At 46.2% G+C, this 15,017-nt stretch overlaps 1 protein-coding gene across 1 annotated transcript in view; it reads right to left on the bottom strand.

The window, feature by feature from the left end:
- LOC126183258 (uncharacterized) overlaps window positions 1-15,017 on the bottom strand; it is a 368,835-nt gene that overhangs the window by 172,805 nt on the left and 181,013 nt on the right. The window contains exon 2 of the mRNA XM_049925074.1: window positions 12,340-12,484. Within this exon, the coding sequence (XP_049781031.1) occupies window positions 12,340-12,484 (145 nt within the window). The remainder of the gene's footprint in view (window positions 1-12,339; window positions 12,485-15,017) is intronic.

Raw genomic sequence — 15,017 nt, 5'->3', positions numbered from 1 at the left:
TTAGAATCTTGCTGAAACTGAAGTATGTTTTGCTCGTTGTTTCTAGACGGGCACCTATTTCTATGTCCCATCTATTGTTGTTACTGAAAATGAGTCTTTTAGTACTTGAAGCGGTCAATAGTCTTCAGAGTGAATCCATCTACAGTCAAAGCTACATCATTTCTGATTTTCTTACTTATGAACAGGTAATCTGTCTTTTCTTCTTTAACACATAATCCTCTTCTCTGAGCATTTTTGTAATAATTTTGCATCATTCTAATTAATTATGTTTTGGAATTACTATACTACATCATTTGCATAGGCATGTCTACTAATGTTCACCTCATTTAGTTGGATTCCTTGTGGATTATTTGAATCAAATTCTTTATCGATCTTTTCTAAAACAAGGTTGAAGAAAGTAAAAATGTTCACATGTGTGTGGATTCCTAAGGGACCAAACTGCTGAGGTCATCGGTCCCTAGACTCACACTACTTAAACTAACTTATGCTAAAAACAACACACACACCCATGCCAGAGGGAGGACTCGAACCTCCGGCACGGGGGCGGGGGGGGGGGGGGGGGGCGTGCAATGAATAAAGTAGGTGAAATGGCGTCCCTTTGTCTCAGCCCTCTGTACACCTTGAAATTTTGAGTTTCTCTTACACGACATACTACAAAAAGTATCGTCTGTACACATTTTAACTACTCAAATTAACTTTTTTTGAGTATTTCAAATTCCCTGATTATATTTAGGAGTGTCTGCCGACGTATGCTATCAAGGGCCTTTTTGAAATCCAGAAGTAACATGTGGCACATCTATATTGAATTCCCATGGCTTCTCAGTTATTTGCCTTAGAGTGATTAAATGATCTAATGTGAATCTACAGGGCTATTCAAACGGAAGGAACAGATTTCAAACATTTATTGCTTCCAAACTACAAAAGATAGAAACACAATGCCAAAGCTCCTGTAAAGATAAAAGTTACAGTCTTTATGCTTTCAATGTGAGCACATGTGTTGCACGACAAATATCAGAATGGTGGCTCATTTCCCGCCACACACGAAGCATCTGGTCTCTCGTTATCGAGCTTCAACAATGCGATGTCGCAAACTTTCGAGAGTGTCAGGCATAGGGTGGATAAAAGGGCTGTCTGTTACGTAACCCCACAGATAAAACTCACAAAGTGTGAGGTCTGGAGACCTGGGACGCTACCGGCGACGACGTTCATCCTCTGCTCCTCCTCTTCCAATCCAGCGTCCTGGAATGGTATTATTCAGGTAACGTCAGCCGTCCTTAGAGAATTTATCTGTGGGGTTACGAAAAAGATGCTCAAGAAAGTCTGCGACGTCGCATTGTTGAAGCTGTGAATTCGGAAACGAGAGACCTGCTGTTTCGTGTGTGGCAGGAAATGAGCCACCGTTTTCATATTTGTCGTATAACACATGGTGCTCACATTGAATGCATACAATTATGAACTTTTCTCTTTCTAGGAACGTTGGCCGGCCGCTGTTGGCCGAGCGGTCCTAGGCGCTTCAGTCCGGAACCGAGCGACTGCTACGGTGGCAGGTTCGAATCCTGCCTCGGGCATGGATGTATGTGATGTCCTTAGATTAGTTAGGTTTAAGTAGTTCTAAGTTCTAGGGGACTGATGACCTCAGATGTTAAGTCCCATAGTGCTCAGAGCCATTTGAACCATTTTTTAGGAACGTTGGAATTGTTTCTGTCTTTAGTAGTTTGGAAGCAATAAATGTTGAAATCTGTTCCTTCTTTTTGAATAGCCCTATTTTGCTGCCCTACGAAAAAAAGTGAAGCATCCACAGGAGAAGGAGGAAACGAAATGAAACTTCACGTGTCGAGAGGGTATGTGATGTTATCTGAGTGATCACAAATTCGAGTCAAATTTGCTAAGAGCCGGCCGGTGTGGCCGAGCGGTTCTAGGCGCTTCCGTCTGGAACCGCACGACCGCTACGGTCGCAGGTTCGAATCCTGCCTCGGGCATGGATATGTGTGATGTCCTTGGGTTAGTTAGGTTTAAGTAGTTGTAAGTTCTAGGGGACTAATGACCCCAGATGTTAAGTCGCATAGTGCTCAGAATCATTAGAACCAAATGTGCTAAGTACTTTGTAGTATGATCCCACTTATGAGTATGACGTTGTACCCTATGTGACCAGGTTGTTGTATCCTCTCCTGAAGAAGTGGGCCCAAAGCTGTTGTAACTGGACCTCGACATCCTGGATGCTGGCTCTGGGACGCAGCTGGCGTTCTAGCTGGTATCTTGCTGGCCACCAGAGTACCTCGAAACCATATAGCCAGTTCATAGAGATACGTGTTATGTGTAGTTGAGCAATGTCGTGTTTAAAAACGATAGTCTGGTATCGGGGTCCGCGGCTCGTGGTCTAGTGGCTAGCGTTGCTGCCTCTGGATCACGGGATCCCGGGTTCGATTCCCAGCCAAGATGGGGATATTCTCTGCCCGGGGACTGGGTGTTTGTGTTGTCCTCATCAATTCATCATCATCATTCGTGACAGTGGCTAGATTGGACTGTGTCAAAAAATGGGACTGCGATAAAGTTGGACTTGGTACGGGCGCTGATGACCGCGCAGTCGAGCGCCCCACAAACCAAAACTTCATCATCATCATCTGGTATCGAGCCGCGCGGAAGTTCAATGCCCGCCGGAATAAATGGATCTCGATGGCCGGTAGAGGTCAATGTCGCCGCAGCGCTGCACTCGCCTTGAGTGCCCTACCGTGTCGCCACGTGAATACACCTGCCAACAGTGTCCCTCACGGCTGGCATAAATACCGCCGCATCACAATCCAACTACTACGTGTTGTCGTGGACGTGACGGGGGCCCTGGAGTGTCGGGAGTACTCAGGGGCGGTGCTTCTTGACATCTCCAAGGCCTCTGACTGCGTGTGGCACGAGGGCCTCCTCTACAAACTTTTTGTACTGAGGTTTCCGACGTCGCATGTCAGACTCATCGCGTCTTACCTGCGTGACCGGACTTTTCACGTTCGTGCCGAAGACGGCATCTCAGCTAACAGGGCCTATACGTGCGGGAATGCCGCAGGGGTCCGTTCTCGGCTCCCAGCTGTACTCCCTGTATACAGCCCATGTACCGCACACAGATAGGGTATACCTAGTATTATACGCAGATAACACCACACTCAAAGCGCGTTCCCAAAGGATCGACGTCGTTCGTCGCCGTTTACAGGAGGCATGCGATGTCCTGGGAGCCTGGGCTAAGAAAGGGCGCCATAAGTTCAATGCCACTAAAAACCAGGCTGTGGTAATAACGCGACGTAGAGTGCCCAGGAGCTTCACCCGTTGCGAATCGTGGGAGGTCCCGTCCCCTGGTCTCGCACGGCAAAGTATCTAGGGGTAACACTTGATAGCCATCTGACCTGGGAGCCGCACATTCGTGAGGTCTGCGGGAAAGCGCATGCCCGTTTGAAGGCACTTTACCCCCTATTAAATCCGGAATCAACGCTTCCTCCACTCTGTGGAATTACGCTATATCTAGCACTGATCCGACCAGTGCTAGAATACGCGTCCGCAGTGTGAGGAAACGCAGCCGATACCCATATTCGTCATCTCCAAGGGGTGCGAGGGAGAGCTCTGCGATTCGCCTTGCACTTACCGCGAGACTACTCTACCAGGGCCTTGCGCGAGGGATCACGCATCCCCACGATAAAGGATTGCATTAAATCAGGGCTTCACAACATACGTGCTCGCGGAGCAAGCTGTGAGCAGCAAGGCACGAGCACGGAGCAGCGCGAACACGCTACCCCCACTACCGGACCAGAGCGGAGAGGGGGGAAAGTCACGTGGGGCACATAACAGCTGCCGCCAGTCAATGTAAATCCGCGGCCACCTGCAGGGATATCACTCACGAATTATTACTGCGACAAATGAAACAAATAAAGGAGAATGTACACATGCCACATAATTTTATTAGTTTAGTGTGTGCCTCTACATTCGCATTAGTTTGTGAACTGTTACACAATAGAAGGTGTCACTGAAGTGTGGGATTCTCTGTTATCTTGTACTTTTTGCCCTTTACAATTGCGTCTATGTTCGGAGTAATTGTTCTTGTGCATTGTAGGCGCAGCGTGCAGTTTAAATTTCGATCAGACAATGCGTTTCTCAGGCGCGTCTTGTTACATTTCATTGTAGAGAACAGTTGTTCACAAACATACGTGGAACCGAACATTGATATTATTGTAGCCGCCAGTTTGTGCAAACGAGGAAATCTATCCTGAGGGAAGTGTCTGTAGAATTCCAAAATGTTTTTCTTGTTCTGAAATTTGTCTCTGTATTCTCTGTCACACTGCTGGTAAATAATTTCTTGCTGCAGCTCAGGACGAATCTCTTAAATATTCGCTGAATATGGAGAGAACAGATCAAAATCACTGTCTAGTGCTGTCAGATATTGAAAGCGTTGATCAACTAAACTATGTGAATAACGTTCACAGTCTTTGTGAACATCTTGCGTGGATGATAATTTAGGAAAATGAGCTAGGTTCCCTGTTTCCAGCTGACTCACCCAAAGTGTCAATTTCATTTTAAAAGCTCGTATTCGATCTATGAAATGAGTAATTAGCAGATCTTTACCTTGTAGTAAAATGTTCAAAGCATTCAGATAGCTAGTTAAATCTGCTAAGAACGCGAGATCACATTCAAACGTACGCGCGCATTTCCCCTCCCTCCCCTCCCTCCCTACTCCGCGACCTTGCACCTGCTCGCGAGCACGTGCCTGAGCAGACGCGAGTACTCGCGCTCAAAACCGGCCAGTTGTTAAGCCCTGCATTAAACAGACTACCAGGCGGTTCTATGAAACTTCGCGACAGTCTGACAATAAACTAGGCTGCGATACCAGCAGCACAGACGACGGACCACCAGGTGGTCCGACCTGCTTCGGCAGTGAGCTACGCTCAAAACACACGCGTCAGTGCTCACGACGCAGAGATCACAAAGAAAACAGTTAGGTGAACACAAATACACTTCGAGGAAATGCACGAACATTTTTACAAACCTTAGCCTGTGCAAAACAGACAGTCAGCGCTGTCTTTTACGAGAAGAGCAGGTGCCGCTCATTCAGTTGCGTACTTCGTCTGATAGCGTTCGCTACAGTCTCCACAGTACTACTGACTATTTGATATTGGTTTTCCTCTCTGATCTCGATTTGGTCTGTGGCTCGTACTCGATCTGTTGACAGCTTTGTGTCGAAAGTTCGTCGCACTTCGTTATCTACATATATACTCCCCTAGCCACCAAGCAGTGTGTGGCGGAGGGCACAATTCGCGACAAAGTCATATTTTCCCCCTCTGTTCCACTCGCGGATCGCGCGAGGGAAAAACGACTGTCTGAACGCCTCAGTACGAGCTCTTACTTCCCTTATCTTTGAATGGTGATCATTGTGCGATTTGAAAGTTGGTGGTAATAATATATGCTCTACATCCTCGGTGAAGATCGGATTTCGCAATTTAGTGAGCAGCCAATTCTGTTTAGCGCGCCGTCTATTTGCAAGGGTGTCCCAATTCCAACTTTCTATCAGATTTGTAACGCTCTCGCGATGGCTAAATGTGACAGTCACGAATCTTGCCGCTCTCCTTTGGACCTTCTCAATCTCTTGAATCAGATCCAACTGGTAAGGGTTCCATACAGACGAACAATACTCCAAGACTGGACGAACTAACGTATTGTAAGCTATTTCCTTTGTTGAAGGACTGCATCGCTTCAGGATTCTACCAATAGACCGTAATCTAGAGTTCGCCTTACCCGTTACTTGTGTAATCTGATCATTCCATTTGAGATCATTTCGAACAGTCACACCCAGATACTTGACGGACGCTACCGCTTCCAAAGACTGGGCATTTATTTTGTACTCGTACATTAATGGGGATTTTCGCCTTGTTATACGCAGTAGGCTACACTTACTAATATTGAGAGATAACTGCCAGCCATTACACCACGCATTTATTTTCTGCAAACCCTCATTCATTTATTCACAACTTTCGTGTGATACTACTTTCCTGTAGACTACAGTATCATCGGCAAACAGTCTAAGGCCGCTGTCAATACCATCAACCAGATCGTTTATGTAGCGCGTAAATTGCTATTGACTTTCTCTCGTTGTGTCGGGTCCGCCCCATTGCTCGATTCCGGCGTGAGTTTGAGTCCCGACTATAAGCGGTCTCGTCCGGCCGGAGTGGCCGTGCGGTTCTAGGCGCTACAGTCTGAAGCCGAGCGACCGCTACGGCCGGAGGTTCGAATCCTGCCTCGGTCATGGATGTGTGTGATGTATTTAGGTTAGTTAGGTTTAATTAGTTCTAAGTTCTAGGCGACTGATGACCTCAGAAGTTAAGTCGCATAGTGCTCAGAGCCATTTGAACCATTTTTACAAGCGGTCTTTACGCCTCGCGTCGTCACCGTTTCTCACCTGTTTCTCTGACGTTTGCACCGGATATAAACAGATAGCACGATACTTTGCACGGGAGGTAACACACGAGGGCGCAGGAGATCTGTGAAGTATCGCCAGAGTTCCCTCAAGTCAGTACCAGCCGCGGTCTCAAGTCATACCCGACGGTTTCCCACACCGTCACTTCCCGACGCCTCCATAGGCCAACGCCATGATCGTCAACGTTGGTCATCCGGAGTAGTGCAGTATCGCGTTTTATCGCCGAACACAATGCGACGCCATTCGTCAGCAGTCCGTGTCCGGTCATGGCACCATTCCAAACGCAGCCCTTTATGTCGTCTTCTTAGGGGACGTCAATTAATTGCGCGAGAGGGGATGGGGTTCGGCAAAATCTCACCGTATCTCATTTAAAGCGGGCGGGGTGGCAATCAAAATCTCTCGTCAACTTTTTAATTCAGAGAACACACATTACTATAATGGATAACATTTTGTTTTATAAAATTAATGCCGCGCCACACAGAAAGTGCCCACCAGTCTTCGTGACCTCTCTGAAGTGAACTGAATGCTTTACGCGTCTGCATGCCAGATTTGAAGTAAGTGCCTCAAAGGTGTGAAATTTCATTTCGGGGGTTCCCCCTGCAGCACTGGCTGAAAACAGAGGGTCCGTCAATGAGTCAATCGTGATATTCTATATTCTGCATCTCATATCAGGATATTTAATGTAGGTAACATGTGAATGAAAGGACAGTTTTTTAGGGATCCGTCAATATGGTTAATACTACGTTCGTGAAGCATTTCTGTCTGTCTGTCCCTGTCTGTCCGTCCCTCCGAATATTGCTCAGGTTTGTTTAAAATAAAATGTCTTTAATCGAGTGTTAAAACACTGTTTAATATACTATGTACATAAAACCTTTTTTATTAAAGTGTCTTAATCAAATAAAGAAATTTCCGTTTTTAGTTGTTTTTACCAGCCTACGCGGCAAACATCTCTAATGAGGGGGCGACGGGGCCCCTCCACATCTCACCATGGGGGCAGGGGGTCCAAAATAGGAGTCCATTATGTGGAAGGCACAGATGCGAAGTGGTTACCATGTGCTTGGTGCACAATACGGCGATCCTGCCTTGTGGTGGTCAGATCGGAACCTTGACACGTATGCCTGCCCTCACGTTCCCATGCATTCCAACACTGGTCCACTGTCACATCCGAATTCCTCAAAATCTTTATACTTCTCGATTTGACCAGCTGGCCTAATGGGGACCCTCAATAAGGCCCCTTTGAAACTGTCGAGTACTGATAACGCTGTCTCACACGGGTACGCGGCATCTCCACGTCCTTGGCAGTAATAACTCAACAACTGACGCTGTTCACGCCCTTATATTACTTACCAGAACTGGTAACACTACTGAACAAGGACAACAGTAACGCACGCTGGTGACCGTCCTACTTGTCACTGAGAACTGCAGCTCTAGTACTTTGCTACCTACCGATTGTTTGTACCTTAACGAAAATCAGATTGACTTCCGACCGTACCTTCTGGGTCCTTCACTTACTTTTCCGTCAATGCATGTTGCTATTTTTCTGAAGTTAGATGTAGAGGAAAACCTCACAAGGGGAGGCAACGACGTTGGGATCACAGATTTACTTCAAACTTTGCACACCTTCATTAAGCCTTTAAAACAACACGATGTGCAAGTAGTAAGGTGCGCTGCTCTGGCAATTCCGAGAAAACCGCATGAGAAGTTTTATGCGTCTATTATGTACCTGATATATCTGCGCGAAGGGACCGACCGCAAGAAGTCACTGTAGTCAAACAAACGCCGGCACGGTAGCTGAGCGTGTTCGGTCAGAGAGCTGGCTACTCTCTGCAATAAAAAAAACTGAGAAGGGATCACCAGCGAACTTCAACGGATGTCATACGACCTCCGCTATGACCTAATACAACGAATAATAAAGAACAAAATGAAAAAATGCAAACAATTAGCATTCGCCGTGGCAAGAAAGTTTAGGGCGAAGCGACGGTTCGAATCCCACCAATACAGAGGGCATGTTGGGTTGCAACAGTGGCGTGTAGACGAGTTTTATCCTGTTGAAAAACACCCCCTGGAATGATGATCATGAATGGGAGCACAACTGGTCGACTCATCAGACTGACGAACTAATTTGCAGTCAGGGTGCGTGGGATAACCACAACAGTGCTCCCGCTGTCATACTAAATCGCATCCCAGACAATAACACCAGATGTAGGTCCAGTGTGTCTAAACGCAAACAGGTTGGTTGTAGGCCCTCAACTGGCCTCCAACCAGCACGCGGTAATCACTGGCACCGAGGCAAAAACAACTTTCATAAGAATACACAACAGATTTCCACCGTGCTATCCAATGAGCTCTTGCTTGACACCACTGAAACGCAAATGACGGTGGTTTAGCGTTTTTGGAATGCACAGTACAGCGCGTCTAGCCCGGAGCTGTTCTTAAAGTAACTAATTTGCAACAGTTCGTAGTGTGACAGTGGTGCCAACTGCTGCTCAGATTGCTGATGCAGCACGACACACCAGAGCCATACGACGGTCTTCCCTCTCACTGTCAGTAGTGCCACTTGGCCGTCTGGCGCCCGGTCTTCTTGCAACTGTACACTACTGGCCATTAAAATTGCTACACCAAGAAGAAATGCTGATGATAAACGGGTATTCATTGGACTAATATATTATACTAGAACTGACATGAGATTACATTTTCACGCAATTTGGGTGCATAGCTCCTGAGAGATAAGAATCCAGAACAACCACCTCCGGCCGTGATAACGGCCTTAATACGCCTGGGCATTGAGTCAAACAGGGCTTGGATGGCGTGTACAGGTACAGCTGCCCATGCAGCTCCAACGCGATATCACAGTTCATCAAGAGTAGTGACTGGCGTATTGTGACGAGCCAGTTGCTCAGCCACCATTGACCAGACGTTTTCAAATGGTGAAAGATGTGGAGAATGCGCTGGCCAGGGCAGCAGTCGAACATTTTCTGTATCCAGAAAGGCCCGTACAGGACCTTCAACATGCGGTCGTGCATTATCCTGCTGAAATGTAGGGTTTCGCAGGGATCGACTGAAGGGTAGAGACACGGGTCGTAACACATCGGAAATGTAACGTCCACTGTTCAAAGTGCCGTCACTGCGAACAAGAGGTGACCGAGATGTGTAACCAATGGCACCCCATACCATCATGCCGGGTGATGCGCCAGTATGGCGATGACGAATACACGCTTCCAATGTGCGTTCACCGGGATGACGCCAAACACGGATGCGACCATCATGATGCTGTAAACAGAACCTGGATTCATCCGAAAAAATGACGTTTTGCCATTCGTGCTCCCAGGTTCGTCGTTGAGTACACCATCACAGGCGCTCCTGCCTGTGATGCAGCGTCAAGGGTAACCGCTGCCATGGTCTCCGAGCTGATAATCCATGCTGCTGCAAACGTCGTTGAAATGTTCGTGCAGATGGTTGTTGTCTTGCAAACGTCCCCATCTGTTGACTTATGGATCGAGACGTGGCTGCACGATCCGTTACAGCCATGCGGATAAGAGGCCTGTCATCTCGACTGCCAGCGATACGAGGCCGTTAGGATCCAGCACGGTGTTTCTTTTACCCTCTGAACCCACCGATTCCATAGTCTGCTAACAGTCATTGGATCTCGACCAACGCGAGCAGCAATGTTGCGATACGATAAACCGCAATCTCAATATAAGCTACTATCCGACCTTTATCAAAGTTGGAAACGTGATGGTACGTATTTCTCCTCCTTACGCGAGCCATCACAACAATGCTTCACCAGGCAACGCCGGTCAACTGCTATTTGTGTATGAGAAATCGGTTGGAAACTTTCATCATGTCAGCACGTTGTAGGAGTCGCCACCCGTGCCAACCTTGTGTGAATGCTCTGAAAAGCTAATCATTTGCATATCACAGCATCTGCTCCCTGTCGGTTAAATTTCGAGTCTGTAGCACGTCAACTTCGTGGTGCAGCAATTTTAATGGCCAGTAGTGTACATTCTCGTGACCATCGCTGCGAAAGATTATGCACGGTGGCTACGTTCGTACCAAGTCTTTCTGTAATATCGCAGAAAGGACATCCAGCTTTTTGTATCTCTGTAAGATGCCTCGTTCAAACTCCATGAGGTGCTGATAATGGCGTCTTTGTCACCTTAAAGGCATTCTTGACTAACATTAACTCACTACGTCCTGCCTCAAAGGTAATTAACACTCACGACTACTACAGCGTATATTAAATCAAATCTGATTTGCATCCTTCTAGTGGCCCTACTAGCGCCACTCTAATGTGACTGGGGCGAGATTTGAATAGACATCATCTTTTAGATGAAGAAACACGGGTACCATCTTATGTCGCACAACTCCATCTGGGTGTATCGATTTTTTTCAATCAGTGTAGAAAACAGAAAAGCTAATATCGATGACTTCCTTTCTCATTTACCGTACGAATTTTGGAAGATCGCAGAGAATGCAAATAACACGAAGATCTTTGGAAATATGCTAAGAATACTTACGCTAAATATACTTTAATCGCCTGAAAATCGTGTACAACAAATATCGCAGTACGAAGTAAACATATATCAGATAATATAACCGGATAAAATACAGTAATCTATCTGTACACTTGATATATTAAAGTACCCATCCGCGTTTTTCTGTCTGTTCGTGAAGACTAATGTGAAGAACAACCGTAGGGATTTTGATACTGTTTTCAACGTTGAATAGACTGATTCACGAGGAAGGTTTTGTGTATATAATTTGTAAGTATTTCGTACCAGTTGGCTCATATACGATAATTTAAAGTCCTCCACCGCCTTTTTCAATTTGTATGTCACGACTAATCTCAGAAATTACTGTGAGGATTCAGAATACGTTTTTCACTGATAGGTAGTCTGATTCACGACGAATAATTTATTACCAGCATCCCAGACAAGTCGTCGTGTCGTATGCACTTCGTGCTACCGCTGCGAAGCCGAGGTGGATCGCTAATACAGTACTAGAAGAACTAGAAAAGAAATACTTGACAGCTGAACACAATGTTACTTATTTAATTAGATACATAGGGTTGTGTGAAGGAGGAGACCAGACAGCCAGGTGTTCGGTCTCATCGGATTAGGGAAGGACGGGGAAGGAAAGCGGCCGTGCCCTTTCAAAGGAACCATCGCGGCATTTGCCTGGAGCGATTTAGGGAAATCACGGAAAACCTAAATCAGGATGGCCGGACGTGGGATTCAACCGTTTCCTCCTGAATGCGAGTCCAGTGTGCTAGCCACTGTGCATTTAATTAGATATGAACATATTTTTGTTTCCAAAGAATCATCTTAATATCCAAGTTCAGTATTGCGTTTTAAGGACTAGAATGTCAGTTTTAAGATACAAGTTATTCTTATTTTTTCCGTTATTTTCAAAATTGAAGTATTTCATTGTTTTGTTTTACTTGCTGGAGAGAGGTCTACTAATACCGACTTAAGGAGAATATTGATTTTGAAGAGCAAAGATTTTATCTTTGTTCTAAGAAACGACGAAATTTTAGTTTCAAAGTAAAAATGAAAAAACAACAAAAAAAGAATAAAAGAACATATTTAAAAAAATTCCTGGTACTGCCACTGATTTTTTTCGTGGTGGGGTTACTAGAGAGAGGTGTATTTAGCACTTGAGGAACTGCTCGAGTGGGAAGTATAGGTTTCCAGGTCTGGGAAGTCAACAACGACAGGTAGAGCTAAGTGCTGACCCCACGGTCCTAAATATCGCATGTAAATGACGCCGCAAGGCAGAGGGTGACACGGTTGCCGCTCAGCACCGTATAGCTGAGCTAGTATACCCACGGGTGTCCGCTTCGGGGTGAGGTGTTGTCCGAAAATGAATGATGACTGCGTCCGCGCAGCCGTGTTTACCTGTGACGGTGTTTGAGGCGCTGTCGGCGCTCCCAGGCGGCCACGGAGGTGAGCACAGCGCGCAGGATCTCCGCGTCGTTCTGCTCGTCGGCCGCCTCCTGCGCAGCCGTCGCCCACGGCGATCCACCGCACTCCGCCTCGAGAGCTGCAACACGCAATACGCCAGTCGTAATCTCCGCGTCGTAGTCGCTACAGTGCAATCTTGCGCAACAATATACACTACTGGATATTAAAATTGCTACACCACGAAGATGACGTGCTACAAACGCGAAATTTAACCGACAGGACGAAGATGCTGTGATATGCAAATGATCAGCTTTTCAGAGCAACGTGCTGACAGGAGGAAAGTTTCCAAGCGATTTCACATACACAAACTGCAGTTGACCGGCGTTGCCTGGTGAAGCGTTGTTGTGATGTCCCGTGTAAGGAGAAGAAATGCGTACCACCACGTTTCCGACTTTGATAAAGGTCGGATTGTAGCCTATCGCGTTTGCGCGTATCGCCACATTGCTGCTCGCGTTGGTCGAGGTCCAATGACTGTTAGCAGAATATGGACTCGGTGGGTTCAGGAGGGTAATACGGATTGCCGTGCAGGATCCTAATGGCCTCGTATCACTGGCAGTCGAGATGACAGGCATCTTATCTGCATGGGTGTAACGGATCGAGCAGCCATGTCTCGATCCCTGAGTCAACAGATGGTGATGTCTGCAAGACAACAACCATCTGCACGAATAGTTCGACAACGTTTGCAGTAGCCTGGACTATCAGCTCGGAGACCGTAGCAGCGGTTACCCTTGACGCTGCATCACAGACAGGAGCGCATGTGATGGTGTACTCAACGATGAACCTGGGGGCACGAATGGCAAAACGTCATTTTTTCAGGTTCTGTTTACAGCATCATGATGGTCGCATCCGTGTTTGTCGACATCGCGGTGAACGCACATTGGAAGCGTGTATTCGTTATCGCCATACTGGCGTATCACCTGGCGCGATGGTATGGTGTGCCATTGGTTACACGTCTCGGTCACCTCTTGTTCACATGGACGGAACTTTGAACAGTGGACGTTACATTTCCGATGTGTTACGACCCGTGTCTCTACCCTTCAGTCGATCCCTGCGAAACCCTACATTTCAGCAGGATAATGCACGACCGCATGTTGCAGGTCCTGTACGGGCCTTTCTGGATACAGAAAACGTTAGACTGCTGCCCTGGCCATCACATTCTCCACATCTCTCACCATTTGAAAACGTCTGGTCAATGGTGGCCGAGCAACTGGCTCGTCACAATACGCCAGTCACTACTCTTGATGAACTGTGGTATCGTGTTGAAGCTGCACGGGCAGCTATACCTGTACACGCCATGCAGGCTCTGTTTAACTCAATGCCCAGGCGTATCAAGGCCGTTATTACGGCTGAGGTGGTTGTTCTGGGTACTAATTTCTCAGGATCTATGCACCCAAATTGGGTGAAAATGTAATCACATGTTAGTTCTAGTATAATATAGTTGTCCAATGAATACCCGTTTATCATTTGCATTTCTCTTGGCGTAGCAATTTTAATCGCCAGTAGTGTACAAGAATCCGTACAGATTCAGAATCTCCAGCGTGTGGGTTCTTCTGGACGAAATTTATGCTCACAGTTCTTACCCTCGTTTCTCTTCTACGTCTATATATATGGACTCCGCAAGCCACCCTATGGTGTGAGGGGGAGCAGGGCTACCACTCTCTCTCTCTCTCTCTCTCTCTCTCTCTCTCTCTCTCTCCCTCCCTCCCTCTCCCTCCCTCTCTTTGTCTCTCTCCTCCCGCCGCCTTTCCCAAATGACCATGGGTACAATTACTGCTGGTAAATCTCTGAATGGGCTCTAATCTAAATTCTCTGATTTTCTAGCCATCAACATTTTGCAGGATCAATACGGGAGGAAGCAATACATTGCTCCACTCATCAATAAATGTATGCCCTCGCTCTTTCAGTTGTCAAACATAGTATTTCTAGGTTTTCTTAATCCCCATTACTCACTGTCAACCCAATTACGCATGGCACACTCATTTACCCTTTCAGACACCACGTAGAATTTCCTGATCCCAAACATTTCGTTACTAAAAATTCCCCTCCTACAATGTCCAATATAATCAATTAACTTTAAACAGAATACGAAGCGAACTACTGTAGTCAGTTTCGACCTGGAAGACTGGTAAATATTTACCCTTATTATATATTATTTGAAGCCAAAAAGAGGTGCATTACTGTTAATAATATAATTGACATACAAAGTTCCAATTAAGGAAATGTAAAGCCAATATGAAAGTTGCTAACTTTTTATATTAGTGGTTAAATTCCGTTAAACTCTTAACATTTATATAGATTAAATACAACGTTCTAGAAACTACCAAGCTGTCCCTATTGAAATCCAATCACATTGGTAAACAGTACCCAGAGTCGCAATTCCCATTTCAATGTAACATCTGCATTTTATCACACCCAACGCGGTACCGGGCACGGATCGAACGCGAACGTAAGGGTTATAGAGTATATGACACTCCACCTCCACCAAAAAAAAAAATCTTCGCAAACGCATTTGTATTTTTACATAATTCAGTTTTCAAATTTACCAGTGACTTTCAGAAATGAAAGTAGTATCAAAGCTAATACTTTAAAGAATAGCAAGGAGTTCTAGAAAC

Source organism: Schistocerca cancellata, chromosome 4 (assembly GCF_023864275.1).
Source record: "Schistocerca cancellata isolate TAMUIC-IGC-003103 chromosome 4, iqSchCanc2.1, whole genome shotgun sequence".
In the NCBI taxonomy this organism is placed as follows: domain Eukaryota; kingdom Metazoa; phylum Arthropoda; class Insecta; order Orthoptera; family Acrididae; genus Schistocerca; species Schistocerca cancellata.
The sequence above is the reverse complement of the archived record's forward strand: the minus strand, read 5'-3'. Positions and strand labels throughout refer to the sequence as shown.